Source organism: Podarcis pityusensis, assembly GCF_964106645.2.
Source record: "Podarcis pityusensis genome assembly, chromosome: 14".
In the NCBI taxonomy this organism is placed as follows: Eukaryota; Metazoa; Chordata; class Lepidosauria; order Squamata; family Lacertidae; genus Podarcis; species Podarcis pityusensis.
This window is the reverse complement of record NC_138039.1, coordinates 15319308-15345409: the sequence shown is the minus strand read 5'-3', so window position 1 is coordinate 15345409 and position 26102 is coordinate 15319308. Positions and strand designations below refer to the sequence as shown.

The 26102-nt window shown below is 43.9% G+C and overlaps 2 protein-coding genes across 4 annotated transcripts in view; one reads left to right on the top strand and one right to left on the bottom strand.

The window, feature by feature from the left end:
- Positions 1-19482, bottom strand: part of PDXDC1 (pyridoxal dependent decarboxylase domain containing 1) — a 47180-nt gene extending 27698 nt beyond the window's left edge. The window contains exons 1-2 of one of the 3 annotated variants that reach the window (XM_080981827.1): positions 19266-19482; positions 392-465 (exon numbers count right to left, since the gene is read on the bottom strand). In XM_080981827.1, coding sequence (XP_080837953.1) covers positions 392-465 — 74 coding nt within the window. In that variant the 5' untranslated portion in view covers positions 19266-19482. Of the gene's footprint in view, positions 1-391; positions 466-11800; positions 12022-18737; positions 19208-19265 lie in introns of those variants that run through there. The other 2 variants (XM_080981826.1, XM_080981825.1) reach the window with 2 other exon arrangements.
- On the top strand, positions 13368-20299 carry MPV17L (MPV17 mitochondrial inner membrane protein like; the record flags this gene model as incomplete). The annotated part of the gene is made up of 4 exons (XM_080981861.1): positions 13368-14495; positions 15842-15912; positions 18623-18652; positions 20120-20299. Exons 1-4 carry the CDS (start codon positions 14189-14191, stop codon positions 20297-20299), a joined length of 588 nt encoding a protein of 195 aa, XP_080837987.1. The 5' UTR covers positions 13368-14188.
- Between the last annotated feature and the right edge of the window lie 5803 nt (positions 20300-26102).

Genomic DNA, 26102 nt, shown 5'->3' with positions numbered 1-26102 from the left:
GCCTGCCTCTTTTATAAACAGTATGTAGCAGGTGTGGAGAGGGTGGATCAGAACTATGATGCACGGGGATGTAGACTTTTTTATTTTAACCCTTTGTACCCATGCTGTGGTCCTAATGAAAATCACCCCATCCTATGAAGCTGCTTCCAGGTTGTGTGAAGTGTTAGGAATGCAATGTCTATCTTGCTGCTTCCCCAAATCACGGGATATGGTCAGGGGAGCACGACTGCTGTCCTTCAATGACAAATCTAATTGTTCATTACAAAATCAAAAGGGGATTTTGTTATTGCAACTACAACAATAGGCTCTGCTGGACTGAGCAGAAAATGTATCAGCAATGATGTCTTTTTAACACTCCTGAATGTTCTTCAAGGCTGCTATTAGTAGGTACCTTTGATTGTCTTCCAACATCTTCATCGCCTCATTAAGATTCTTTCCCATTTCTGCTAAGGTAGGGTCAACCATCTGTTATTAAAATAATATTTATGTTAGCTTTTTAACACACCAATATGGAATAAATCAAGCAAATAGCATTAATTGCATAAATGTTCTGAGAAAGATAGTAAAAGGGTTAATTTTCTCCCCTTGTGTGCGAAGGAGGAGGACCTGGGCCCAAGGCTTGTGATAAGCAGGACCTCACCACAGGGAACCATGGAATTCTATTACATCTGAACAAAGCCAAAGTCATACAAGCCCACTTCTACTTCCAAGAATTACATGTCTTGGTGGCCACTCAGGCAGAGGCTCTTTGAGATGCCTTTCCTCCATTAGTCCGAAAAGCTCAGGCCTACAAATCCAACATCCCTTTTTTCATTCAAGGAAGTTTCTTCTGTCCAGAAATGAAAAACAAAGTTCTCCTCGCTACAGGAAGTTGCCTTATAAAGAGTCAGAACATTGGTCCATCAAGCTCAGAATCATCTTCTGTTGACTAGGAGTGGGTTTCAGGCAAGTCTATTTTCCCAGCCCTGCACTGAAATGCCACTGATTGAATCTAGGACTTTTGGCAAACAAGCCATGTGCTCTACCCCTGAGCCATGACCTCTATTAAGCTGTGGATGTTCTGATGAATGAGTATCTGCTCACATAAATGGTTTATTTGCAGGAGCAGTACAGTACCAAAGAAGCTCACTCACAAAAGATGCAACAATGGTTTCCATGAGCAAGGTATGCTGGGGATTGGAAACCCTCATTTATAAAACACGGATGGGGAATCTGTGGTCCTCTGGATGTTGCTGGACTACAACTCAGTTATACAAGCTGCTACTGCTGCAAGTTCCTTAAGCCCCTCTTCAATGTTTCCACCACTCATGTGAGCAAGCCATTTGTGAGAATGCCTATTCATACAGGGCCAATTCATAAGGTACAAATTGGTTCCAAGTGTCGTAAGCATGCTTTTGCATTTGTTATGTGGCCTGGAGCTCCGGAAAAGAAAATATCCAAAATGAGAAAAATGTTCTACAATACGACAATGCACTGTAAGGGAAACAGGTCCAAAGTGAATATGATTACACATAGAAGTTAAAATGAAGCCATGGTAACACATCCGCCTAATTATTGTGTGTACTTCAGATTAGCAGGTGGCATGTGGTACCTGAGACACTTGAAGGTGAACCCGTAGCAACCTTTGCACATGTATGAAAAGGGAGAGCCGAGTCAACAATTGTAATATACAAATCAGATAAGGCAGTCAGGAAGCCAAACATAAGCTTGAACAAATGGTGTGCCTCCTCTTTCCTCATATGATTGACACAGTGGCAAATTTCTTCATTAGTTCTAGGGTTTTAATCTAGTTTTTTAAATGACAGCAGAGAGAGAGCATTTTACAGATGCTGCAATGCATTGCTTGGTTGCAGAAGCTCTAGGAAGTTTATTCCCAATGGTCTGTAGGCATCTATTATCAAGATACTCCAAGTGGAAGGCAGAACTCCCAAAGGATCCAAATTAATTTCTCCCTGCTTGCAAGTGCTCCTCTCACCAGATGATCAATCACTGATGTGAGAATGATTCCTTGTGGGTTCAGTTTCAAGGTAAAAACCAGAGAATCTATTTATTTGGAGTTCCTAACTTTCTGGTGCTCCCATTTCCACTGAACAAGCCTATGCAACATGCAGTTCAATGCCTTCCACTGAAATGAAGGAAGGAGTTGCTTTATCAAATGTTCAGCATCTGGAACAGATCATGGGACTGGGTTTTAGACAACTGCACAAATGAAGAGCATAAGAACAATCTTCAGACCACAGTCCATCTAGTCCAGCAATCTTTTTATACTACAGCCAACCAGAAGCAAGAATGCTATAAAATGTATATTTCCAGGTATTTATACACACATGCTAAGGTTGCAGTATCTAGAAGTAAGCCTCAATAAACACAATGAGATTGACGTCAAGAGTAAAAATGTGGAAGATTGCACCATTGACCAAACCTTTTTACACTGTCATCTTTGAAAACCTTTTGGTAGTACCACTGGCAAAACTTTACATCAACTTCTACCAGTTTTCCAACATGATAAAATATTCAAAGGCTATGTGCAATGCCTTAAAATACAACCTGCCCCAGAATCCTGAAGTCATCTCAATGATGAAAACAATAGCATGGTTTGATTACAAAAAAAATAAGTTTTACATTAAGAATATTACGAACAATAGCCTTTATGGAAAATGTATTTATACAACCATGCATGTGCACACTCTGAAACAAACTGTTGCCATGTTGGCCTCGAAGTATGAAAAAGACAATGGGATTGAGAGCAGTGAGAAGTTTCAGGGGAGCAGTGCTTTCACTGAAAGGAGACAGAACTGGAGATATGCAAATATACAGGTGGAACATACAAAGAAACAAGTGGCATGCACACCTGCTAGGGAGTAGGTCTGTTACTTCAGGCCATTTTCAGGAAGCCACACCTATCTGCCCTGTACCTGACATGTATGACATCACGTGTAAATGAGTAGGTGTGGTTTCAAAGAAACAAGTGGGAGCTTAAAGTGATCTCCCAATTATTCCTTTGCTGGAGCAAGGTGTTCCCCCACCCACCCACCAGCTGAAGAGCAGTAGGAATGTGCCTTGCTCAAGTAGGGTGAAGCAGTTTCCTTTCAATAGAAACAGAATGTCCCTCCCAGCGCTGTGATTTGAAACCCCAGTTTTCAGGACTTCAAAGTGCAGTGGAGCCTTTCAAACAGCCTTCATGATGAAGTCTGAAGCTATTTGAATGCCCTTTGTACATATCTGCAGAGTTCCCACAAGAGCACGGGAATGTTTACAATGGGCTGTTTGAAAGCCCTGCATTGTGTTTAGAAGTCCAGACAATCAGGGTTTCAAAGTGGGGCATCACTTTGTCATTATGATAGGGAGGCACTCAGCACCTGAAGACACTTCCAGTCTTTCCTCCATCTCTCACTTGCTCTCTAATCACTTTAACTCCATACATTTTAAAGCACATGACTTACTCCAAAGAATCCTGAGGGCTGCCGTTTGCCCCACAGAGTACTACAATTCCCAGCACCCGTAACAACCTACAGCTCTCCAGATTCTTTGGGGGAAGCAATGTACTTTAAATGCATATTGTGGATGTGACCTACCCACATACAAGTGCACATACCCCTAACTTTTATCAGCCCTTTCTATAAATGTACAGTGGTGCCCCGCAAGACAAATGCCTCGCAAGACGGAAAACCCGCTAGACGAAAGGGTTTTCCGTTTTGGAGGTGCTTCGCAAAACGAATTTCCTATGTGCTTGCTTTGCAAGACGAAAATGTCTTGCGAGTTCCTGCGGGGTTTTTTTCCTCCCCCCCCCCTTTTTCCCAAGCCGCTAAACCGCTTATCAGCTGATCGGCTAAGCCACTTAACAGCTGATCGCTAAGCCGCTTATCAGCTGATCTTTAAGCCGCTTATCAGCTGATCGTTAAGCCGCTTAACAGCTGATCGCTAAGCCGCTTATCAGCTGATCCGCTAAGCCCGCTAAGCCTCTAATACTGTAGCGCTAATCCGCTAAACCGCTAATGGGCTTGCTTCGCAAGACAAAAAAACCCGCAAGACGAAGAGACTCGCGGAACGGATTCTTTTCGTCTTGCGAGACACCACTGTAGGTGCCATTTTTTCAAAGCTCTGATTAACTCTCAATGGAAATCTCCCAGCTACAGTACTTCCTAATCATTCATGAGCTCACATTAAGGAAACATCAACCACCAAACTTAGACCATTAGCCAGTGATCTACCTAACAACAAGAAGCAGCAGCAGCAGTAACAGCAGCCAGACAACCATGATAATCATTTACCTGGAGCGATTCGTAGGACCTTTCAACATAGTACATATTGTAGATGTACACCTTACACATTAAAAATGTTCTCACTGCAAAATGTGAAGAAAGACTGCAACACAACAGGTGTCTGAAAACACTTGTGCATGCTTGGTGGTAAACCTGGGTTGATTGCTGTATAATGGCTCTTAGTGAGAGACTGCAATTTGAAGATTTGCAAGTGTCCTGAGAGTCAGACTAGAATCAGGGCAACTCAGCCATGAAGCTCACTGAGTGACTGTGGACCAAACACTATCTCTCAGCCAAACCTACCTCACAAAGTTAATGTGAGAGAGCCATGCATGCTGTCCTGAGCTCTTTGGAGGAAGGATGAGATAAAAATACAAATAAATAGCATGTAAGTTAAGTCCAAAGATCAACCGCTTTGGAGGAAGAATGGGATAAAAATACAAATAAATAGCATATAAAGCTAAGAGTCCAACGATCAACCTGTTCTCACAGTCCCCTTTCCTCATTATTTCTCCTGAAGCTTCCTCTTCCATTCACTATCCCGTAAAAGCCTTTATACAGCCAAATGCTTTCCTTAAGAACAAATATGTGGAAGTAGTAGAAGAAGAAGAGTTTGGATTTGATATCCCGCTTTATCACTACCTGAAGGAGTCTCAAAGAGGCTAACATTCTCCTTTCCCTTCCTCCCCCACATCAAACACTCTGTGAGGTGAGTGGGGCTGAGAGACTTCAAAGAAGTGTGACTGGCCCAAGGTCACCCAGCAGCTGCATGTGGAGGAGCGGAGACGCGAACCCGGTTCACCAGATTACAAGTCTACCGCTCTTAACCACTACACCACAATGCATCACCTCTTCTTTCATTTCACCCATCAAATCCATAGTGGATCTCCATTCTGTTCTTTTAACACCCTTTCTCCTATGCTAAGAATGCCAGCAAGATACTAATTAGCAGGTTTGCAATCTAGCCAGACAAGTTTTGTTTTCAACTCAAGTCTGCTTCACTTATCACAAAGTTCTATACAGAAAGCTCTTCAATGTAGGAATTAGAATGCAATATGCCTATAGGTAATTCCGCACAGGCATATTTTTCAAAGTACAGTTGCAAGTAGTGGCTGTTTCTGTGTGCGTGTGTTGCGTGTTTGTGCAGAACAAGAAACTGTTGACTGTCATACATTAATTTTATACAAATTCCTCTAAGATTTTTATTTATTATTAAATGCTTTGATGCCATGGTTTGAGGCTCCTTATGTTATTACAACATCCTGATATTTTTAAGATAAATTAGTATAATTCCCCTTCTTATATACACACATATACATACTAAAACAATTCCTTATTTGTTTAAAATGTATTTACAAATGTACTGCTATTTCATTATACTTGCTTCTACTTCCTTGTTACACAGAGTACTTTTTAAAAAGATTCATCCATCAGTTTTCTTCAACAAAAACTATCATGATGTTGTGGGAATAACAGAAAGAAAAACCCCAGAAAGAGTCTCAACCTATGACATCAAAGCATATTTTTTTTCATGCGACAGCAAGTGCTGTGAAAACAGTAAGCAGCTTTGAACACACCAGTTTCCTTATAGGAGAAAATGTCCTAAAATGGATTAATTCATTTGGACCAATGGAGATTTGAACTTTATTATTATTAAAAGGAAGATACCTCAAAGGTCCCCCACCCTCCATCAGCCATACTGATTTGGGTGGTCAGGACAGAATGGCAAATTCAATTCAGTTTTTTAAAAACCAATTTCTCAAACATACACAAGGTCAAGATAGGTAAGTTTCAGACAATAATGCCTGCAGTATGTCACTCCCTATGGAGTAAAATTGTTATGTCTGTGTTCACACGTACATTATTGGTGGATGGGAGGAACAAAGAAGTCACTCACATCTCAGCCAACCCATGTTTTATTGTCAACTCAACTGCTGCGGAATTTTGCATATATTGAAACGCGCGCTACAAATATCCTAAAGTTATAAAAAAGTGGGCAAGCAACACAACTATGGGGATGCTGTTGCTGAGTTAGTAGACTGGATGGCACAATGACGGCTTCCTAGAGACTGTCCAGTGGGTTCCATGGCTATGCCTGCAAAAAGTGATGTCCCACCATTGCATTGCCACCTCCTCCATCAATTTCAGGGGATCCAGCTCTATGGTTTCCGGGGCTTCTGGGCAACAGACTTGTGGCATTACCCTACCTAACTCAGCTCTCCATGGCTGCGGTCCCTGCAATTCACCCATCAAGAATGTCGCCCCCCCCACTAGACATTCAAGAATTCAGCACTGAAATAGGATATGCTTAGAATTGCACCAGCTAAGAAAGGCATCAGCAGTGGCAGTAGAGGGCATGCTGACTTGCTACCCACCCCATCAAAGAACCTTGGCCTCTGCAAATGTGGATAAACAAGTTTGTTTGAAATCTTGATTCCATAATGACAGGACACTTCCTGTTAATTAGAGCTGCTCCATATCCCCCCAAAATAAACATAGAAGTATGCTTTTATACTCAGCATGATGGCTTTTACACATATGTACCTTTAGATCAACCCATCAGATGCACCCAGAATTATTTAAGCAGGTAACAGACCTAATGTTAATGGGGAAATATCCCACTGTATCAACTGGCAAATGAATTTTCATTTCTTAAACTGAGTACTCCTGAAGTATCTCTAATCCTTCAGAATCAAGAACTACAGTCACATTTCTGTTACTCTTTGGTCCAAACGGCTTTCAAACAGAGTCACTCCAAAAGCTGTTAAAACATAGGAGACCCTGAATGTAATTGTCTGAACGTTCACTACTTTAGGGCAGGAAGAAGATGGATCTCTAGCTCACTTGCAATAGATAGGCAAGAGCGTCCAACTTGGAACAAAATATAAATAGCAAGTTCTCTATATAAAAAATATATATTCTACCATGCTCGGCTTAGTGATAATTGTTTATTTCTCAGTCTTCAAGGTTTTAACTTGTAAAACAGAAGCATTTGGTGTCTCTCATTGATCTGTAGTTCACTTTGAGTGTAGATTTGTAAACAGCATGCAGTTCAACCCTGTGCACAGCTCATGGAGGACTATGAAGTCTTCCTCCAAAGACCTCAATGGTCTGACAGGCAGGCAAAGGATGAAGATGTTATCATTACAAATTAATGCAATACCATTGAACCTGGCCCAGAAACACAGGCGCAGCAACACAAGCTTTTTATGGGTGTTTGTGCATATGTTAAAGAGAATAAAATGTGTGATGAGCACCAAGGTCCCTCATGTGGCCTTGAAAATAAAAATCAGCAGCATCTTTTAAATCCTGCCTTAGAACACCACACTAGGTACAACACCTGGATTTTCTCTGCTTGCCTATGGTATGTAAGATTATCTATTCTATATATAGCTACACAAACATGAGTGAGAAATATTGCAGAAAAACAGTAAGGATGCCTGGTTGTACTAGTACAATTATTCCCTCCAGTTCCCTGGTGACATGTTGAACTGGTCTCTGCCACAATCCAACAGCTGCTCTTGTTTCCACAGGTTTATTGTGCTAGAAAGAAGCTGCCCCAGAAACATTTCTAAAGAATGACTCACAAAACAAGGCGACAGAAACTTCTGAGTTCTAACAGGGGTACTTTTTAAAGCAGGGGTCAGGGAACCTCATCTGTTCCCAAATGTGGCCCTTCAATTATCTCTGTTCAGCCCTTGGGATTTTGCAGAGTCTGCAGTCCTCTCCAGGTCATGTCCCCTCTCCCCAGGGGACACCCAACAGTGGCCCTGTTCCATGCCCTTCTTGAATGCTTTTGCCTCGCAATAATGTGTTTTGCCTGTGTTTCTTGCTTGCCTGGATAGAGGATGTGTGCTTGTGTGTAGAAACCTCTGACTTCTGAATGGCTGGAATGTAGCCTATCATACAAAAGTAGGAGTCAAATTCAGTGTTCCAGCCACAGTGTACTCTGACCCTGCCCACCACCAGCATGTGTCCCTGGAACGTTCACCTTGAGAGTTTATGGTCCTTGGGATGGAAGAGTTTTCCCTCCCCTGTTTTAAAGACATCCCCATGAAGAAAGAAAGTATTTGTGAGAGCTGGTCCTTTTGAAATTCCACTCTGCCCTTATGTTCCAAGATTCATAGGGAGTAAGCTCTGCCTTGAACTAAAATGGTAGTACATATTTCTCTAACAGCAAGTGACAATGTGCATCTCAAAATACCAGTAGATTACACAAAGAATCCAAGTTTATAAACTTCTTTGGTTGCAATGGATAGATCCTACTAATTTTAATTTCTAAAATTTTGCATAGATTGTTACATGGCTCTTACTAATGAACACACTTGGGTGCCTCAGAGTTAAAAACAGTATTCCTCCCTTCACCTACCCACATTTAAAAAAAACACACAACAACCAATAAAGAACGGGAGAAATAAGTATGAAACTAACTCCCCACTAAAAAAGGAGGCAACTTAAACTTTATAGTTATAAATACATATTTTATAACTACATACACATAAGCAGGGAAAGGGCAATTTAAAGGGGAAGCAAAAAACTAAGCATCTTCTTGTTCTGCCCTTCTGCACCAAATCCCACGCAATATCCCCAGTGTTTGTCGCAAGCACCCCACAGCTTCTTAAAAAGGCTATCTATGTTAGCCTGTTGCTAGTTCTCAAGAACAGAAGAGCAGGAAAACCTGTTTGATGACTGTACTACTTCACACAACAGGTAGGGGCTCACATGATTAAGTGCCCTTAAACAAACACAAGTTAATGATCCCTGCACACAAAAAACAAGCATGTCATAAAGGTAAGACTAGAACAGAAAGCTACAGGTGTGTGTTTATGTTTTATAGAGACACATTCTCCCGTAAGGAGTATATTTGGCCTTGAAATAATGATGATATGAATGTTAAGCTGCCTAATATGGAATCAGACTGTCAATCCATTCTGGCTGGGAGTAGCTCTACAAAGTTTAAAGAAGGGTCTCCCCCAGCCCTCCTACCGGAGATCTTTTTTACAGGAAATGCCACAAATTTATCTCACAACCTCATATACACCAACCCATGGAGCTACTGCCATTCCTCACAAAACGTATGACGCTGTCTTATACCATGTCAGAACATTGGCCCAGCTAACCATTCTGTAATCCACTTGTTCTGACTAGCTGTGGCTTCCCAAGGACTGAGGCAAGAGTTTTCCCCCACTCCCAGCACCTGCTAGCCAAGTTTATTATATTGGGAGAGGCCAAGGTTTTGGATCTTCCCATGGAGCCGTGGCACAACGTAATGTGAACGTAGGAAGCTGCCTTATACTGAACCAGACCATTGGTTCATCTAGCTCAGTACCGTCTGCGCTGACTGGGAGCAGTTTTCCAAGGCTCAAGTTAGGATTGCTTCCCAGCCCTGTCTGAAGATGCTGGTGATTGAACCTGAGACCTTCTGAATGCAAAGTAGATGCTGTACCACTGAGCATTACACTTCTGCACGTATGAAGAAGCCTGATGCTGGGTCTGCCAAACTCAAGTATTATCTGCTTTGCTCTGACTGACATCAGCTTTCAGCACTTGCTACCTGACATCCATTTAACTTGAGATGCAAGACATTGAACCTGTGACTTTACAGATCAACTCAATGAGCTGTGGCCAGGCAGCTTATGTGTATACGAAGCAACTGATGCGGAGCCAGACAACTGAGTTCATTTTGCCCACTATTCTAACTGGCATCGATGTCTTAAACTTTAGAGGTCATTCCCAGATGTAACAATGACTTGCCTCAGTTATAAGGGAGCTTGATATATTCTATTTGATGGCTTACATCACTATTATTACATCAAGGCCTCTGGCAGTTCCTGTGAGAGAGAATATGTGGTAGACAGCCTGCATAAACAGTCTCTCGCTTTAAGCCAATATGTAAAATATTGACACATAAATAGAATTTAAGGTTTTTTCCTGCTTTTTTCTGTGAATGAGACTGCTTCTTTTTAAAAAAAATTCTGTGTGTTTCCAGCTGGATTGCAGGGCTTACCTGCGACATTTTGCTGCCTGAGGCAAAGGACAAGGTGCCACCTCATTCTACCATTGTACAAAAACTGGCAAGAATAACAGCTTAATCACACTTTGACAGTGGCAACAGCATCTTCCTCCACTGCACCTGAGGTCAGAAGCCTACTTTAGGAGGGTGCAGGGCAGATCACATGGCACATGCAGCTCTGTCCATTCCCCATCCTTCATCATCTGTTGTGCAAGGCTTTTGCCTCACACTGCCTAACGGTAGGGCCAGCCCTGCTCAATTGCAAGCTAGGTTGGATATATTATACATAGAAAAGATATGATTCTTGCCAGATAGATGGATAAATAAAATAAATGCCTATCAAGCAATATTCAGCACTAAGAATGAGGGTTCCTCTTTCTCCTCTCCTTTTGGTTTTAAAAACCTCAAATCAAAGCCTGAAATATATTAAATGCATATGCTAATGGTAGCACCACTTTCACAGTGCCATCCTAGACACATCTACTCACAAGTAGGTGCAATTTACTTCAGTGGGACTAGCTCACTTCCATGAGTATAGGATTGGAGTCTCAAGGAGGTGGCATTCTACCACTTGAGCTATGCCCCACTGCTACCCTAAGAAGAATCATTTTCAATGGTTAATATTATGACGATTATTAATGTTGCTATTATCTGCCTATTTAACAACAGTACATATACACATATGCATTGGTTACAAGGTTGTATCCAGACTTAGTCCTTCCGAAATTAATGGGCATGACTAACTCAGGATCCAGCCCAAGCTCATCAAAAATGTTGCTTTAAAAATAATATATTTGTATATAATGTGTGTGTTTGTGTGTGTGTGTGTATAGTCAACAAACTCATATAACATACACATGTATATATTCTGCACACACGATATGCTATGTGTGTAATATGCTCTACACACATGTGCTTACAGATGTGCTTTTATATGCGTACGTATATGTTTTATATATATGTGTGTGTGTGCATAAACAGTATTACAAACACAAATATGTGTGAAGTATATATGTATACATATATTACACACATGTATGTGTATATGTATACATATATGCTTCTGCACACACTCATAATATGTGTGAGCATGTATCTATGTGTGCATGTGTGTGACTATATAAATATTACACAAATATGTACCGCATACAAATATAATAGACATATATATGTGTGTATGTCTTTGTGTATATGTTATAGGATTCATATATGTGTGTGTGTGTGTGTGTGTATGTATACACACACACACACACACATGCATGTATATGTGTATAGATGTGTGTGTGTGTGTGTATATATACACACACATATATATATATGTGCGCGCACACATCTATAAACCTCTCTACTCGCATTTGCAAGGCTGCTGACTGTGGACCGTCGTCTGGAGCAGCGACCACCCCTGTCACGATTTCCCCTCAGCCCCCGCCCCTGGCACCGCGGACCCTTCCTCCTCCGCCCCGTCCCTGCCTCCCTGCCCGCCCTCCGCCTTCCCCGCCTGAGACACTTCAGAGGCAGAGCCGACCTTCTCCAAGGAGCTCTCCATGGCCGGAGGTTCTTCAGCGGCAGCTGCGGCGGCTGGTTAAAGGCCCCCCGTCGTCTCCTCCTCCTCCTCCCTCCTCTCCTCAGAACACTTCCGCCTTCGCTTCGGCCTCAGCCGGCTCCACGTTGGCAGGGCTGACGGAGTGCCAGGCGGCGGCTGAGGGAAGAGAGGGCGGGGCACGTGACGGCGACCAGGACGAGGGGAGGGAAGTTACGCGCGCTCACCTAGGAGACCGGAGCCCCACAGGCTTCCGTACCGCTTCTGATTGACAGAGGGCGCAAGAGCCCCACAGGCGCGGGCCTCGTGGAGCATACCAAAAATGAAATTTGGGGGGCGGGAAACCGGATAGTGGGAACGGGAACGGAAAGCTTAAAGGTCTCTTAAAACTGCTGTGATGAGAGACGGCTCACCTATCAGAGCTGCGTTCGCACCTCTAAAAGTTACCGTCCCCATCTCCTGACCCCGAGCTGTCGCCCCTTCTGTTTATAATGGAACATTCTCCAAGGAGGCGATGACGGAATCCGTGCCGGCTGGGCCTGCGCACTGGGCTGGTGACACGGCGAGATCGGCTGACGAAAAGTTTAGGTTGAGAGTTCGAGTCCCGCCTTCGGCCGCGAAGCGTTTGGCGTCGTCGCTTCGACGACACAACTGCGTAGATTCATTAGGTTGTAGCTTTTTCATGGAGGACAAAGTCCTCTCATTTCTTTGTTTGGATTCAACCTAAGAGGACGTTGGGTTTTGTGCAGTAACCAGCTATAGCAGCTATAGTCATTTCCTGGTAGCAGCTTACACAGCGGGACTTGCTTCTGAGTGAAAGCAGCAATCAGGATTTGGAGCACTAAAGTCCTCTCCCCTCCTTTGGTTTCCAGCAAATGGTATTCAGAAGCATTGCTGCTTCCAACTGTGGAGGCAGAGCACAACCATCATGACTATTATCCTATGGATTGTAGTCAAAACTAGGCCTATTTAAATCAATGAACATGCCTCACAGGTTCATTAATTTAAATGAGTCTCCCCAGTGCTTTTTTCAGGGGGCACTCAAAGGTACACAGTACCGGCACCTCTTTGATTTTTTATGTTTAAAAGTGTGGCACTTGCTGTAGCAACTCCATGGTGTTGAGTTCCGGCACCTATTTTTCTAGAGAAAAAAGCACTGTGTCCACTGTGAGTATAAGTTGGATACAACCAATTTTTTAAAAGAACCATTATATCAACGTTGCCCAATATCTCGTTTGTAACTCCTGATGGAGTATTTCATTTTGAAACACATGGAAGTAAAATAAAAAGCCTTGCACCTGTGCTTTGTTTTGATCCTATGAACTTATTGCCCAGGATCCCTTTCAAATACACAGGGCTCCTACCACTAACCCAACTGAGTGCAAAAGACTTCCCCAAAGATGAGATACTTGTAGATAAAAAAGACCATTCAGAAAAAGCGATATACTCTCCCAAAGGATGCTAGGGGAACACCCCTTGACTTTGCCAGTGTCTTAAAACTGAGCTGTGCTGCCACACTGTGGTGAGAAAAAGTGATCCCATAGTGGTTATGAGTGATCTGGAGTCTTGTGGCCACTCCTCTTAAAAGACCAAACCACATTTATTTACTTATTACATTTATATCCCTTTCCTGCGTGGAGCTCAAGGCAGTTCACATGGTTATCTTCTTCCCCATCGGCATCCATCACAACCAATCCTGTGAGGCAGGTTGGGCCGAGAGACTCTGACTGGTCCAAGGTCCACCAGTGAGTTTCATGGTGGAGCAGGGATTTGAACCCTGGTCTCCGGGGTCCAAGTCCTCATTTCATGGTGCATATTTGGGCGCGCACCCCTCTGCAGGGTGCAGGGAGCTGGGTGGGTCGCGTGCCATACTACGCCATAGCTGTCAACCTTCCCTTTTTTGTGGGGAATTCCCTTATTCCAGCGCCGTTTCCCGCTGCTATCCCTGATTGTTAGATATCCCGTAGACTGTCCCCGGGACAGGCAAGGCTGCTGATCCCTTATTTTCGAGGCTGCTGATCCCTTATTTTCAAATCTGAAAGTTGACAGCTATGTACTACGCGTGGCGACTGAGGAACCTGGGTCCCCATTTTCACACAGCTCTGAAGCAATCGGGATGATCTTGGCCAGCAGCACCAGTATCTCGGCCTAACCTACCCCGCAGGGTTGTTGTGTGGCGGGGAACCTGATCCCTTGGCCAAAAAACGGGGGTGGCGGCGAGGAAGCGGCCGTGCGCGTCGACTGCGAAGGGGGGAAAGGAGGCAGGGACTGAGGCGTCTCCCTCCGGCGAAGGAGGAGGAGCAGGAGCTGCAAGGGCGAGGGAGCCGGCGATGCGAGCCGGCCGGCTTCCTTGAACCCCGAGCCGGGCGAGCGATGGCCCTGCTGGGCCGCCTGGTGCGGCGATCGCCCTGGCTGTGCAACGTGGTGCTCTACGGGAGCCTCTTCGCGGCGGGCGACGCGGCGCAGCAGCGGCTCCGGCGCCGGCCGGGCCAAAGCGCGGACTGGGCGCAGACGCGGCACGTGGCGCTGGTGGCGCTCTCCTTCCACGGCAACTTCAACTACGTATGGCTGAGGGCGCTGGAGAGGCTGCTGCCCGGCCGGGCGCCCGGCGCCGTGCTGGCCAAAGTGCTCTGCGACCAGCTCATGGGCGCGCCCGTCGCCGTGCTCGCCTTCTACACTGGTGAGTGAGGCCGCGAGACGGGGAAGGAGGGAGGGGGCCAGGAAATGGCTGCTGTGCCTCTGAGCGCACGCAGAGTGCAGGGAGCCAGCCAGTGCCTGATTTACGTATAAGCTAAGCAAGCTATAGCTTAGGGCCCCACTCTCTTGCCCCCTCCCCCCTCAAATTTCACTATTAATATACTTCTTCTTTATTGTATTTCAGTTCAACAATTACTTGTTAAAATACCTATTTTGTTATGTGTAAATGGCTTTAGATACCCATTAGGTCCATAAATTACCAGATAGCATATATTCAACACAAAAACCAGTGACAATTTGTCGTTGACAGCTGGACATATAAAGGACCCCATTACCTTCAGTAGTTTAGGGCCTCATCAAACCTAAATTCAGCCCTGGTGGAGCACCCAAAAGCATGCTTGCCCGACCTGGTTACGCTGGTGTGGTATTGCTTTATTGCATTTCTAGCGCACCTTTTTCCTCCTCCAAGGAGCTCAAGGTGCCATACATGGTTCTCCCTGCTCCTCATTCAATCCCCACAACAATCCTGTGAGATAGGCAGGCAGGTTGGTTGGTTAGGCACCCTGTGAGCTCCGAGAAGGCATTTGAACCCTGGTATTCTGGGGTCCTAGTCCACTATTCTATAACCACTACACTTGGCTCTTCATGTGCACAGAGTTTGGACTATGACTCCTATCAGCTGCAGCCGGTACAGCCTTGCTGGTTGTAGCCAAGGAGACAGATAAATTACCATTCTCAGTAGCATGGATGAATGGTCCAAGGCACTGGATTAAGGCTCCAGCAGCTGCCAGCCTGTGTAGACAAGATTGAGCTCGGTGGACCAAGGCTCAGTGGACCTAAGGCAGGTTCCTATGTTAGGGAGAAAGGCTGCTGCTCACTGGTACAGCACCTCCTTTGCCTTCAAACATCCCAGGTTCAGTCCCTGACATCTTGTTCTGAAATGTTGGACAGCTGCTGCAAGCCAGTGTAGAAAATACAGGGCTAGGTGGACCAAGGATCTGATTTGGGCAGATTATTGTGTTCCTATGTGAGGTTTTTTTTTTTTTTAAGAAATGGGTGGGGGACAGGAAGCAACTAATTCAAGAAATTAGGTTAGAATTGACAAGTTCAAGATGTGACTTTAACATGAAGCCATGCATTAAAAATAATAATAATTCAAGAGATCACAAGATACATATTTTATGGCAAGACAAACATGCTATTCAGGATGCATTCAGAAGGAAATGGTTAGTGAAGCAGAAGTGTGTGGCATAGTATAAAATGCTGTGTAAATGAATTTCTAGCAGATTTTACTTGTATTCTGACTTTCCTTAAACATTTTGTGACCAGGCATGAGTATACTCCAGGGGAAAGAGGATGTCTTTGCCGACTGCAGGGATAAATTTTGGAATACCTATAAGGTAAGTGCAATGCTATATTGGACGTGGTCCCATCACCACACACACCTTACAAGTATGCCCACCTTTTTACTTATTTACTTACTTACAGCATTTATACCCCAGCCTTTAGCCAAAAAGGTGCTTGGAGTGACTTCCAAAAATTATTTATTGGGCTTTACCTGCCCTCAGACTCATCATCAAAAGACATGACACATGAAGAAAAAGGGGAATACTTTAGGGAGGAGAAAAAAAGAAACTCAGCTTACAGTGGTGGTTCTGGCTGTCTGGCCCTCTTCCCATCCCTCAGATTATGCACACATTACATGCAGAATGCATCCTGATTTTGTAGTGAGGGGCAAGGAGATAGGTAAGGTCCTTGGTCCCAGAGCTGACCACTGGAACTTTCCCCTCATCCTTTTGCCATTTGAGATTTCACCAAGTACTGTCCACTTGCATACAAGCCAGTTTTCAGAGCTGCAAGGACTAGAAACGTGTTTTTAAGGACACAAACCGGTTGCTGTAAGTCTGCAAAGACTTACTGGGATCATAAGCATTAAATTTTGTGATGAAGAGGCCCAGTCAGTAGATATGTGGGCAGGGGTGTATGGAGAGAGTCAATGCAGAAGACCCAGAACATAAATGGGGGCAGAAAGATACATTGAAAGTTATTCAATTTTTAAACATATAAACACATTTTAAAAAACAGGTAAACAAGAGCATCTTGATTGCCTGCTGTCCCTAGCAACTCAGGACATTGTAAAGGAGAAATGCATTTATGTATTAGTAAGCAATTTCAAAGAATATTGCCTGTATGCTTTTCCTTGTATCTCCACAACTGCAACGGCTGGAGGCTTGCCTTTTTCTTTTTAATGAAAGCTGAGCATGCAAGGTGTGGCTGTACACATCCCTTTCTTTTGTGGCCATGACATTGTTCATAACCAGTCTGCATTTCAGCTCTTACATCAAGCGTGCATTTATGTAACGCTCAGAAACGGTATTATGAGAGCAAGGAAGAAAAGAGTTTTGCAGGTGGTGTGAAATAAATATGGTTGTTCAGAGGCATTCGTCCGTCCTCTGCGGTTGAAGGAAGCATTTGTTCCTCTATACCTTTGTTTGCCAATCTGGCAAATGTGTGAGTATATCAGGTATCATGTAATTCTTGCAGCCCACTATGCTGTGCTTGTTGTGCTTAAAATGAAGCAGTGCTATCTCTCTGGGGTTCTTAAAGTGGTAGTTTGAGGATTACCCACTTTCCCGCTTGTGATAGGCCCCAACTGCACTATACATTTAAATAAAGCAGGACCATACCACTTTAAACAGTCATGACTTTCCCCAAAGGATCCTGGGAACTGTAGTTTGTTAAGGGCTCTGAGAGTTGTGAGGAGACCTTGTTCCCTGCTCAGAGCAACCACCTGTGCTTTAACAATCCATCCCTCTTCCCAGGGAACTCTGAGGGGAATAAGGGGACCTCCTTTGGGTTTCGCAATATGATATCCAATGTAGCAGCGGCACTAGCAGAAGCTGATTTTAGCAGGAAATAGCCAGGCTACCACAACCAGCCACAAGAATCATGCTGGTTTCTTGGCCTTCTCTTTTGAGAGCCATTCTGCTAGCACATCTAGTACACTACTAAGGGACTTTAACTTAGCACAGCATTGAATTCCACCCATCTATGTTGTTGTTATTTCATTTTATGATGTACATCAAACAGAGAGAACAATGATCATAACAGATGAAAATTAGAAGATGGAAAACAAAACTATAAAATAGGCACATGGAATGAATAGTTGCACACGAGTTAAAATGACAAAGTACAAATAAAGACTATCAACACTATCAGATCATCAAGTTTAGTTCCAGATTTGCCGGGCTTGTGATAAGGGTTGCCTTGAAAATGATGGTTCTGCTGTATGTCAAACCATATAAAAGGTGTCTGGAGGTTCTTGTCTTGTTGAAATCTCAAATTATGCATGACTTTCTCCAGTGTATCCCAGAGTAACCAGTACCAAGCATGCAGCATAAGATTTTTGACTGTTTTCCATTGCAATTACTATTTGTGCTGCCAAGATAATCTATAATCATAGAATCTTAGAGCTGGAAGCGACCCAAGGGTCATCTAGTCCAACCCTCTGCATTGCAGGAATATTGGCTAAAGCATCCATTACAGATGGCCATCCAACCTCTGCTTAAAACCCTCTAAGGAAGGAGAGTCCACCACCTCTCATGGGAGTCTCTTCCACTGCCGATTCCAAGACCAGTTCTTTTGACAATATGTTTAACATTGGTAAAAGGATGTGGGTGGCGCTGTGGGTTAAACCACAGAGCCTAGGGCTTGCCGATCAGAAGGTTGATGGTTTGAATCCCCACAACGGGGTGAGCTCCCGTTGCTCGGTCCCTGCTCCTGCCAACCTAGCAGTTCAAAAGCATGTCAAAGTGCAAGTAGATAAATAGGTACCGCTCTAGCGGGAAGGTAAACGGCATTTCTGTGTGCTGCTCTGGTTCGCCAGAAGTGACTTAGTCCTGCTGGCCACATGACCTGGAAGCTGTACGCTGGCTCCCTCGGCCAGTAAAGCGAGATGAGCGCCGCAACCCCAGAGTCGGCCACGAGAGGACCTAATGGCCAGGGGTCCCTTTACCTTTACATTGGTAACTCTCATCTATTTTGATGGATTTTTCGTGGTACTTTCCCCTCTCAATTAACTACTTTAAATATATTTTGCTTTTGTTTCAGACTGGGCTGATGTACTGGCCTTTTGTGCAGGTGAGTTTAAATTTGCCTTCCCCCTCCTTAGAAACTCACGACAAAGACAACAGCAGCAGCTACAACAATGTGCTCATCAGCACACCCAGAAGATTACCCTGATGCATTCATTCTTCACCACATCCCCATATCTCTAGTTCCTGGGTCAGGTTGTGGAGCAGCCAGAAACCTCCTATCTGTGTCCCCTTTGAATATTCAGCTGTCCCTGTTATTGCAGCAGCAGGAGATGCATTCCTTGGGTGCTGGATCTGCTGTTCCCATGGATCCTGCCGCCTGAGGCAGCTGCCTCTTCTAGCCTCATGGGTCGGCCGGCCCTGACTGTGGCAGCCACCCCTCAATAAGGTAACTCTCTTGGGTTACCTCATGGCCTGATTTAGGTGCTTTAAAATTAAGACACACCCTGTCAGTAACACTTGAGACGTCTGCTATTATATCCAGCAGCAAGGATTTTTCCCCCACATGCGAAGGGAAAACCTGTTTTGAGGCAATTTGTAAACAAAACTGGAATTTTATTTAAACACACGAGGCGGGCTGTAGCTTAGTGGTTACTCTGATAAGGCCCAATACTTTATTTCAGTAAAAAAACTATTTGCAGATATAGTTAAAAACATACTTAAAGCCCATGATTTAAACCTCTCTCTAGAATGGTTATTGGTCTTGCACTACGAGTAAAACACTCCCAGCCCTTTCTAGAATCTTTACATTGCCCTTAGAAAACAATCTGGGTTGCCCTGCCTAGCTAGCTGCCAATTTGACCATAAATGGGCTCTAAACTGATCCCTATCTCGTCACTTTCCAAGCCCTATCCTACAGTTAAGCCCTATATACACTCTGACAGTTAAGCCCTATCTGACAGTTTAACTGTCAGGTTTTAACTCTCCACTCCCTCCTGATTGAATGACACTCCCGCTCTGATTGGTTTCTTGGTCGCCGGGAGGCTGGCCCAAGGCCCATCCATCAAAGAGACCAACATAAATAAATTCTCCTTGGCTTACCCCCATTCTATTTCCCTTTTAAAGCTTTTAGAACTCCAGATTGGAGGAGTTTTTAACTACAGGAAAATCCTAGAGTTTCACCATTCTGTAGTGAAATAAACAACTATCCAACTTTTAGAAGACATCTGAAGGCAGCCCTGTTTAGGGGAGTTTTTAATGTTTGATGTTTTATTCTGTTTTTAATGTTCTGTTGAAAGCTGCCCAAAGTGGCTGGGGAAACCCAGCCAGATGGGCGGGGTAGAAATATATTATTATTATTATTATTATTATTATTATTATTAGGCACGGTTTGGGAACCTGTGGCCAACTCCCATCGCCACACTAAATCTCACACCACATCAATTTAGCAAAGCAAACTCATTTTGCAGCAAGTTGGACGTGCAACAAAGATGACAAGGTGAAGGCTCTGATATTTCTCTGGTGTGTTTAACTCGGTTTCTTTCTGTTTTTCTTTTTTCTTTCCCCCAAATAGCTTTCCAACTTCAGCCTGGTTCCGGTGCATTGGAGGACGGCGTACACTGGCCTGTGTGGTTTTATCTGGGCAACTTTCCTGTGCTTTTCCCAACAAAGCGGTGACGGAACTGCAAAATCAGTTTTCTTGTTGTTCCGAGGCAAGAAACCTGACACGGACAAGATGCCGCCAGGGAAATAAATATATTGCTGGTTCAAAGCACCCCTCACCTGTCAGGGAGGCAGCGAGCTGCGTTGGCAGATGCCAGCTGCATTTTTTTAGGGGGTGGTGAGAGTGTACATGAAGGTAGAACTAAAAGTGAACAAACTTGAGCATTTACGAAATGGTACTTATTGCTGTGGGAATGCACTTAGCTAACTTTTATGGTTGTATCCAATTATTGGGCATAACTAACTTAGGCCCCTTAATTTTAATGCTTCTCCTCTGAGTGGGCTTTAATTGACTGCCACCTATCCATTCTGCTGAGGGACGCGGGTGGCGCTGTGGGTTAAACCACAGAGCCTAGGACTTGCTGATCAGAAAGTCGGCGGTTCGAATCCCTGCGACGGGGTGAGCTCCCATTGCTCGGTCCCTGCTCCTGCCAACCTAGAGGTTCGAAAGCATGTCAAAGTGCAAGTAGATAAATAGGTACCGCTCCGGCAGGAATGTAAACAGCGTTTCCATGTGCTGCTCTGGTTCGCCAGAAGCGGCTTAGTCATGCTGGCCACATGACCCGGAAGCTGTCTGCGGACAAACGCCAGCTCCCTCGGCCTATAGAGCGAGATGACCGCGCAACGCCAGAGTCGGTCACGACTGGACCTTATGGTCAGGGGTCCCTTTATCTTTACCTATCCATTCTGCCAATGCTATTTTTCTAGAAAAAGAGGTGCTGGAGCTCACCATGAACACCTCCCTTGTTCTCTTAGAATGGCAATGGTGCCGGAACTGAGTTCCAGCGAGTTCCAGCTGGAAAAAAGCCCTGCATTCTGCAAAGATAACTTTATTTCTCTTTTATTTCAGTTGCGGACTTGAGGGTTCAGTGTGTGCCTGTAGAATTCGGGAACATAAAAAATGTGAACTACCAGTCTATGGTTTAGGGCCGGATTGAGGAAGTTCTGTCTGGCTCTCGGGACTTTTCCTGTACTGCACTCCCCACCCCAGTCACACTCTCTTCCCCCAAAACGATACCCTTCACTCCTTGAGTGCTTTTGCTTTGCTGGGATGTGTTATTGAACTCTGATCATGCCTCTTGTTTGACTGGATGAAGGCTGTGTGCGTATAAGCTATCCTGTTGCACAAAGGTAAGACTTAACATTTGTTGCCGCACCCACATTTGGTTCTGGCCCTGCCCATCACCAGCATGTGGCCCCTAAAAGGTTATCCAGAAGGGAATACGGCCCCCGGGCTAATAAAAAAGGTTCCCCACACCTGCTCTGGAGGGATACAGTCCATTGCATTGCCTGATTTGGGTCTTTCTGTGCTTCATGTGTAAATCCAGTCTGATGCACAGTTGCATCCTGCACTGTTGTAATTCAGCCTGTAATAATAATAATAATAATAATAATAATAATAATAATAATAATTATTATTATTATTATTAATACCCCACCCGTCTCACTGGGTTTCCCTAGCCACTCTGGGCAGCTTCCAACAATAGATTAAAAACACATTAAAACATCAGACATTAAAAACTTCCCTAAACAGGGCTGCCTTCAGATGTCTTCTAAACGTCAGATAGTTGCTTATTTCTTTGACATCTGATGGGAGAAAAGGCCTATCCAAACTTGCCTTTTGCCCCACTCTTTTCAGCCAGAGGTCCACACTTTAATGCTCTGTGTCTGAGTGTTTGTTTGTTTTTGCCCCAAGCTTTTCACTTGAAAACTCTTTGAAGCTGAATCGGAGCAAACACCACCTTGGGTTTTTACTGCAGATTGAGATTTGCTCCGATTGAGCTTAAAAAAGCAGATTTTTGCAGAGAAAGCTCTGGAGCAAAAAACAGGGTGTTCAGATACAGAGCTTTAAATGGCACGCCATGCCTGGAAAGAACAGAGGCAAGGTAAGTGTAGATAAGCCCTAAATTCCTAGTTGTCACATGGCCATATGTTTTTGCCTTTGACTGCAGTCAACTCCTGCCATCCTTGCCCATTGGCTATTCTGATGGGAGTTGGAATATGACAGTGTCTGGAAGGCAGCATGCTGACTTCTCCTGGAGTAAAGCCTCAGAGAAGTCCTGCATGAACTCCTTGATCCACCTGAAGTCCAGGGGATTAACAACCCGCTCCTAATAGGTTTCACATATATTGATTTATTTTTAATCTGTCCCTCCAGCTTAGAGAGGGTGAAGTCTGATAGCAATTTCTGTTCTACAGTTTGCCCAAGCAATTTGATGTTCTGGACAGTCTTTCCAAGGTCATTTCCCTTCAACCAAAAGCGCACAAGAGTGTTCCTGTTCTTCTTATTTTTATATATTTACACCCTGCCGTTTTCCCTGACAGGACTCAAGGCAGTTTACAAATAAAAACAATGATCACTAAAAACAGAGAAAAAGCAATCATTAAAAAAAAAAAAAGCATTAATAGAATTAAAACTATATACATATATAAAACCTGTTCAAAACATACAAATAATGACAATAAAAATGTTAATGGTGGCTTGGAGAAAGTCTGCAGTTTTAGTTACAAATACGCAGACTGAGAAGGCCTGGTTAAGCAAATTCTCCATGAACTGCCATTTTGCCTCATAAGCAACAATAACTGATATTGTGGACAGAATTCAGAATCCTATGGCTCTAGTCTTTAAGGTTATTAAAATCAGGTTGAAAATAATGTGGGAAACGCCAAGGGAAATTGTGAAGAAGAAGAGAGAAGAGAGTTTGGATTTGATATCCCGCTTTATCACTACCCGAAGGAGTCTCAAAGCGGCTAAGATTCTCCTTTCCCCTCCTCGCCCACAACAAACACTCTGTGAGGTGAGTGGGGCTGAGAGACTTCAAAGAAGTGTGACTAGCCCAAGGTCACCCAGCAGCTGCATGTGGAGGAGCGAAGACCCGAACCCGGTTCACCAGATTACGAGTCTACCGCTCTTAACCACTACACCACACTGGGCAGGGTCTTTAGTAGGCAGGGTGGGCTAACTAGAAGATTAAAAAGATTGCCAACCGTGGGCTTTGTTTTGGCAGCTGCTAGTTCCAGTCTCCAGTGCAGGAGTGGGGAACTTTTTTCAGCCCAAGAACTGCATTCCCTCATAGCTAATCTCCTGGGGGCCACGTGCCCAGGATGGGCAGGGCCGGATATAAAAGTAGGTGGAGCAACGGATGTAAAATTTTACCTTCATACAGTAGGTTACATTCTAGCCACACAGAAACCAACTCACCACATGTATGTATCCAGGAGTTTTCAGGTGCTATCCTGGCGTCTTCACTTAAAAGGATCTCAAGGCTGGGGGGGAAACCCCTGCCTCAAAGCCTAAAGAACTACTGACTTTCATTGTAGTGTCTGGATGGCCTAATGCAGGCATAGGCAAACTCAGCCCTCCAGATGTTTTGGCCTACAACTCCCATGATCCCTAGCTAACAGGACCAGTGGTCAGGGATGATGGGAATTGTAGTCCCAAAACATCTGGAGGGCTGAGTTTGTCTATGCCTGGGTGAAGACAAAGCCGTTTCGTATATAAAGAGTAATTTGAAAAACTAGCATATTTTTTGTAATATGTGTATTACAAATGTTAATGTAATGTGTAATGTTGTTATAATTTTAGTGGAGAGCATGTTTCGTTGATTTTCGATTATGTATTGTAATTGGTTTTATAAAAAGAAAAGTAATTCATGAATGGCAAAGGGCACCTTTCATTTAATCATGAAAGGCAACAACAAGCAAAGGGATTCATGAGTCCACCTGGATTCATGAATGGCAAAGGACATAGGTCAGTTGGTTCATGAATGGAAAACAGTGTTCTGTCTTAAGACCCATCCCTGCTCTTGCCCAGGTCCCATTAACTTCAACAGAGACAGTACAACAGAATCTCCAGGTCAACTGCACCTCCAAAATGGCATCACTTATAAGTAACAAATATACCCCTTGATACGCCAGTGTTTAAGATCAGGATTCCCATTTCATGGGTCACAAGTGTGTTATTGATCAGACAACTGAAGGCCAGTATATTCAGTAAACTGATTTTTGCTTCTGTTTGTTCCTGTGGAAAGGAGGCCAGTTGCTCGTTATTTCTCTCCTACAGTCTTTCTCTGTGCCGCAGGGCCATTTCTCGAGGGATTGAAGTGGCTTGCTTATTACAGGGCAGCGCAAACATTTGCCTATCACAGCAGCTAACCTCACAGTGGAGAAACATTAACTGTATAATTTAATTTTATAGCAGAGTTTAATTGCTCAGATGGAAGGCGGGTGGAATATTGAGTCATCAGTGTTCTCCTTGCTAATTATTAAAATTCCTTGCGGATTATGCTTCCCCTCTCCTGCAATGTACTTGTACTGGAAAAGCAAGGCAGCATGGGTTCTGTGCAAAGCTTGCAAGATCGTTTCATGAGGACCAAGAAAACATGGTGTAAAAACTTAATCTTCAGTCTCATTCTGCTTCAGCATCTGGGCAGAAACGTAGCCCAATTTTCTAAAAAAAAAACCCGTTTCATCTGTTTTTGTGAACCCATATGTTTTCCCCAAGTGAATGGTGCTTTCTCTCTTTCTCTAACGATAGTGAAGTAATTAAAAAAATTTGCATTATTTATTATACAGATTTAAACTACTGACTCTGATCTCCTGCTGCTTTCAGCTGCAGTATTGCTGCAGATATGTGAAATACTGCAGTTATGACAGAATATTTAATATACAATGACATTCTCAATCATTTTAATAGTTTATTAAGTGTTTTGGGTTTTTTTAAAAAAGAAAAATCTGTGTGCTTTATAGTGATTCCTTCTATTTGTTTCAAAGTAAATAAACTGGGTGGAGGTCCTGATATAAGCCTTCTGCCTCAAGTAACCTGAAAATTATGTGGGGTTTTTAATGTGTTTTGGAAGTTTTGTTGTAGTGTTGTATTGCATTCTGTTGGGTTTTGGGGTGTGTGTGTTTTTGGTGGGTTTTTTTGCCTTGGGTGGACATGGTCCTGAAAGGCAGCATATAAATGTTTTTAATGATATAGATAATAAAATTATGATATTGAAAACATTTTGCTGCTGACTAACAGTGTGTGGAAAAGAACCATGTGACCTGGGCTGCCTGGGGGATCAGCGCTTTTATCTCAACCAAAGGGAAACCTATTTGGAAGAAGCTTGCAAGCAACGGAAGTAATGTAGGAGTTTATCCTGGCCTGCTGCATTAGAGAGGGAGAAATTGCCAGGTGGTTGTGCCACGGTGGGCCTATGGGCCTGCTTAGAACCACCAGGCCATTTTGGCCAATCCATGCCAAAGCACTGTGAGTGGCACTTTGTAAGTGACACATTTCAAACTGCACTGGCAAAACCAGGTTGCCTGATGTGATGTCAGGTGATTGGTGGGTGGAAAGTGCCACCCAACTGCCGGACAGGAGGGCGGGAAGATAAGAATCCGGCCCAACTGCTGAATTCATTTCTTCACCTCTGCCATGCTCTGATTATTTATTTTGATTTATATCCCACTTTTCCTCCAAGGAATTCAGGGTAGCTTATGCAGTTTCCCCTGAGCCCGACTTTCACTTGGAAAGGCCTTTCACTTGGAGCTATCCATGGTGCTGAGATCAAGCGCATAGAATCAGAATTGTAGATCTGAAAGGGAACTCAAGTGATACCTATTCCAACCCCCTGCAATGTAGGAATCTCAACTAAAGCATCCATGGCAGCTGGCCTTCCAACCTCTGCTTAAAAACCTCCAATGAAGGAAAGGCTACCACCTTCCAAGGGAGCTATCCATGGTTCTGGAATCACTTGTCTGCCTTTCCCCCATGGGTTCCTGGCACAGATTGGTCAAAACAAGAGTTGGGCCATAGTGCTCATGGGCTCACACCTCCCCTGCTGTCA